At 43.6% G+C, this 5,265-nt stretch overlaps 1 protein-coding gene across 6 annotated transcripts in view; it reads left to right on the top strand.

Moving 5' to 3' along the window:
• Window positions 1-5,265, top strand: part of IFT88 (intraflagellar transport 88) — a 164,825-nt gene that overhangs the window by 120,480 nt on the left and 39,080 nt on the right. For all 6 annotated transcript variants that reach the window (XM_005880004.2, XM_014528163.1, XM_014528160.1 and 3 more), the window contains one exon: window positions 1,494-1,560. In XM_005880004.2, coding sequence (XP_005880066.1) covers window positions 1,494-1,560 — 67 coding nt within the window. The remainder of the gene's footprint in view (window positions 1-1,493; window positions 1,561-5,265) is intronic.

Raw genomic sequence — 5,265 nt, 5'->3', positions numbered from 1 at the left:
TAGGGAAAATCTAAAGCAGGAATAGGGTAAGAGAAACAGGACAACGAAAGGGGAAAAGTGAGGAAGAGGGTTTTAGCATAGAGGTAAAATTGAGATAGAGAAAAATGATGCTAAAGGAACGATGAAAATAGAATGTAGAACACTAATCCCAAAATAAAGAGAAAATAAAATGACACTTTAAAAAATGGTAAAATGGTAGCAGTAATAATACTGGTTAAAAATAAAAATGTAGTCATTAAAAGGGTAAAACCAGGTGATGGAAAAAGAAAGAAAAAAATTGGTTTCTTAGTTAAAAGGTGAAAAAAGAATAAAAAATAAATAAATAAAAATTTGCAGTAGTGAAGGTCCTTCGGTTCTTCTACTCTTAAGTCTGGCATGCCTTAGTCCTGCCAGGTATTCAGGAGAGTGTTGAATTTCCCTGCGATACACTGTTCCTCCGTGTTGTAAACCACAGTCCTGATTTTAAAGCTGGCCGTATTTGTTTTCCAGACTGCCTTAATTTGTGTTTACCTAAGAGTCAGTTTGTGGCTCAGCCTCTGGGTGGCAGTGTTTCTGGATTGACCTCCGAGGCTATAAGGCCTCTCTATCCAGTAGTTAGGGTTTATTTTCTCTATTGCACTTAAAACTGGTTTGGGGAAGTCCCCTGTCCAGAGCTGGTTCTTTAATCATTACCCCGCTCTGTGTTGTTGCTGGGACTGGAGGTATTTTTCTTTAAGGGTGAGTTTGTGTTTAAGAAAGTAGACAATTGAACAGATTAGGCATTTTGTGAGATGTTAATAGCACATTTATTGTAGAAGTTGAATTTCAAAAGCCATTTTGCCTTTAGCCCTGTAATAGTTTAGGTTCAACCATTGTAGAGTAGAACAATGCAGGAAATAGCCTTTTAATAGATTCTCTTCCCTTCTACCCACCCTCCATTCCAAACGATTGTGTCTAAACCTGAACTTCCCCATCCACAGAATATTTGGGGCCTGGCCAGTGTTGCTTAGTGGTTGAGCATCAACCCATGAACCAAGAGGTCCTAGAATTGAGCCAGTTGGTGCTCGATCCCCAATAGGGGGCATGCAGGAGGCAGCAGATTGATGTTTCTCTCTCATCAATGTTTCTGTCTCTCTCTCTACCCCTCTCTCTCCCTCTCTCTCTAAAATCAATAAAAACATGTTTTTTAAAAAAGAGAATATTTGGTTTTTAGGATGTTTGTATAAGCAGAGATTTCACTGCAGTTTGAAGTATAAGTGCCACTTGAGTGTGACAAGGACTGATCACTCAGCATGTTACAGGGCAGACTTTGAATCTCTAAGTTACACAACATAGTCTTTATTCCTATAGAAGCGATTCAAGTAATAATCAGTTTGACCCCAGCTTTCAGAAATGTAGGAGCAATAAGTCTTCAGAGTTACATAGTAATGTTAATTTAAAAATTAACATTTAGTTATATTCAACTTTGAAGAAATATGAGTTATTCTTTTAAAGTCATCTTCTTCTTGTTCTAGCGTATAAAGTCTGGCAGAGATGGCCCCGGAGGTTCCCGCGGCAAGAGAGAGGGTAGTGCTGGCAGTGGTAAGTTTTTTCTGTCATCTTGAAGTTGTGGATTAGTACATGGGCTTCTGGAAACATTTTGAAACAATCCAAAAATGTCTTTTATGTGTGTGTGTGTGTGTGTGTGTGTGTGTGTGTGTGTGTGTTGTATACACAGTTAAACCTCACTTATTCTAATGAATTTTGTAGGCAGTCAGTCTGATATATAAATTAAGTATAAATGTTAAGTTATTTTAATTCTTTTTTTAATTGTTTTTTATTGATTTTAGAGAAAGAGAAACATTGATTTGTTGTTCCACTTACTTATGCATTCATTGATTGATATTTTTATGTGTCCTGAGTGGGGATTAAACCTTCAACTTTGGCATATCAGCATGACACTCTAACCAATTGAGCTGCCTGTCCAGTGAGCAATTTTAGTTCTTAACCACAACTGTTTCTGCTAATAGCGTAACAAACAAGTTCGGGTTGTGAAATTATTATAGATGTCCATCCTAATGAGGCTTTACTGTGTGATGTTTAAAATTTACATTTTAAGGAAGTACCATGAGAAGTAAGACAGTCTTATAAAATGCAAACAGTCTCAGGTCTTCAGTCCCACTTTCAGTGTAGAAACAGTGCCAATTTGGGAACTCAGGGACATGGTTCTTGTTCCAGTCTTGATCATGACAACCATGTGTCTCTGGAGCAACCATGTAAATGCTGTATGATTTAGGTGATTTCTGAAGTTGTTTGCATCTCCAAATTCCTTGACTCTGTAACTGCTCGTGACATTATCTATACTAATAAAAGGGTAATATGCTAATTAGACCGGAAGACCTTCCAGACATCCTTCCAGACAAAGCCATGGTGGCGGGGCCGAGGCAGAGGCGGTTAGGGGTGATCAAGCCAGGAGGGGAGGGCAGTTGGGGGCAATCAGGCCAGCGAGGGGTGGCAGTTGGGGGCGAGTAGGGGGCACTTTGGGGCGAGCAGGCCAGCAGATGGGGCAGTTGGGGGCACTCAGGCCGGCAAGGTGGGGCAGTTGGGGTGAGAAGGCCAGCATGCAGAGTGGTTAGGGGTGATCAGGCAGGCAGGTGAGCGGTTAGGAGCCAGCAGTCCCGGATTGTGAGAGGGATGTCCGAGGGGTCCCAGATTGGAGAGGGTGCAGGCCAGGCTGAGGGACATCCCCCACCTCCGTGCAAGAATTTTGTGCATCGGGCCACTAGTTACTTAATAAGAAGGTTTGTTTGCCAAGTCTTCCTTCTCTTTTTCCCATCAACAAAATCTACCTTCTCCCTCTGCTTCAGGGGATAGTTTAAGTTAAACTTAGTAGAAATTTGGTGGTTTTAAATAAACTATTGGAAAAATAAATGCTAAATGTGACCAATAAATACAGCTCCATTCTCTCACATCCCTACTTAGCAAGGTCATACATAGGTGACCCATTTCATGCAACTGCCCAGCTGCGTATCTGTCTGTGATCTAGGAGTCAGGACAAAGCAAGACGTGACCCTTAGATAGGCAGGCCTTTCATTCATTCACAAACGTTTACTGGATGCATTCTCAGTGCCCAACACTGTGCTCAGTGCCAAGGACACAGGGATGAATAAGATGGTGGCCTCTGTGCTCAAGAAAATTCTAATCTAGCTGGAAAGACACACAAGGTTCTAGTGATGAGGATGCTGCCACAGCAATAGCACGTGTGTCTTCCAAGATTCAGGACTTGAGACTGGGGACAAAGACTCTTTGTAGAAATCAGAGCTCTGCTTCACCAAGTACATTAGGCATTTACTAGTAGTCATCAGTGCCTCTAGTTCTAGCGAGACAGCCTGACTCTCTAAGGATCAGTCCAGCTCCTCCAACTGAACCACAGAGTCCTGACCAGTTAGCCCTCAGGTCACAGGAGCTGTTGCCCAGAGCCAGCATCCTGGGAGTGGGAAGGGGCTGCCACCTCAAGGAGCAGCTGACTCCTGTCTCGTCAGACTCCTGGTCATGATGGACGCTGATATTGCCATACTGTCCCCCTAGCCCTCAGATATGCCTCAGTTTTGTCCCTAACTCAACCCCACTCCTGTTTTACCATATTTCTTTGGCTGTCTGGGGTTGGATTTAGCTGCGTCCTAGATCTAAGAAACAGGCCCCTACAATTGTCTTTAAGCCAAAGACAGCAATCCGGGCCCACAGTCCCTATCCAAGCCTTTGGGGCCAAGTATGCTGTGGAATTCAGCATTTTTTGGACTTTAAAAAGTAATAGGGTGCATTAGCTATATAACATCTAATTCCCATAGGAACACCTTATCACCGAATAAAGTATTAATTCAGTGAAGCATGAATATTCACATTTAGGATAGATAGTGGCTAAAAATCGCTTCGGGGCAAGTTAGGTTTTATGTCCAAGAAGTTTACATACTGCCACCTGAACACATAGCTTTCAGACCTCTTCATTTGGAATTGTAGATGAGGGATCATGGACCTGTATTACCAAAGATGTTCTGAATGGCCACAAAGTCAGCAGACCAGGCACTGTGCCTCCGTGAAAGACCCTCCGGAAGGCTGCCAGACCCACTTGCTGCTGCTGGTTCATGCTTGCTCTTAGGAAGCAGGCCATCCTGATATGAGGTCTTTTAAAGTTGAGTGTCCCGTTAAGGAATAATTGTTTTGAGTAACCCCTACCTAGGGAAGTGTTAATTATTTACTAACATTCTGGGACCAGATTCACCATCCTCTAAGTATCCCACACATACTCTAAAAATTTTGAGTTCAGAGTCAGTCACCAACCAGTCTCTCCCAAAATAGCAGCAGCAGCCTTATGGGAAGTTCTCAGCCTTCCCTGGTAACTCGTGAAATGTCTTCAGTGTTAATCCCTAACATGAGCCTAAGTTAACTCCAATGTCTTCACTTTGAAAATCTGTTTCAGAAACTTCAGGACCTCCTAACAGGATGCCAGGGCAGGCCTAGAACTGTTGAGCAGGTTGGGGCTTAACCAGAGCCCTGAGAAAGTATCCCCAGACCAACTCCAATGTCTGCCTCTCAGAAACATCAGAAAGGTCAAGCTGCACTTCAGGGGACACCAAGTTCCAAGTCCTCTGACACAAAGATCTGTGCAGCCTCCTAGGTGACCTTTCCCTAATACTTCTGGAAGCATGCCGTGCCTCAGAACAAAACAGGCCCACACCTCCTCCACAGTCAGGTCGGGTCGGTGAAGCCATGACTGATGTGTAGGAAAGGTGAGCTGCCTTGTCTGACACCTGTGTGCAGAGAGAGGCATCTGTTAGAGAGAGGCACCTCCTGGTCTTGGCCTCCCCACTGTTGCTTGTTCTTGTTCTTCGTAAATAAGTTTTCCTCTCTCTGATCCCGTCCACTTCAGTCCAGCACAAATAGTCAGTTCAAGTACACAAATAAGTTTTATTCTCACATGAGGTCAGTTTGGAGTAGAAACTGTGGTTTGGAGGCATTTTTACAAGCTGGTTTTCTTGTTCCCAGTTCCTTGGCACAAGTTGAAGGCACTAAACAGTTCCTTCCCAGGGGACTTGCCCACTTTCCCCACCATTTGCCTTTTTGTTCCTTATTTCTTCCCTCATCCTGAAGCTCAAGTTGGAGTACCTCTTTTGATGACAGGAATCTTGTTTTCTGCCTCCTTTCTCCAGTTCTCAGCACAGGCCCAGGGCAAGGCTGTCCCTGGCTTTGAAGTCTGTGTAAACCATGCTGTGGACCCCTCCCTCACTGTCTCCTCTCTTTTTCCTTGTG

This window comes from Myotis brandtii, unplaced genomic scaffold, assembly GCF_000412655.1.
Source record: "Myotis brandtii unplaced genomic scaffold, ASM41265v1 scaffold62, whole genome shotgun sequence".
Taxonomy (NCBI): domain Eukaryota; kingdom Metazoa; phylum Chordata; class Mammalia; order Chiroptera; family Vespertilionidae; genus Myotis; species Myotis brandtii.
This window is presented reverse-complemented; position numbering and strand designations above follow the sequence as displayed.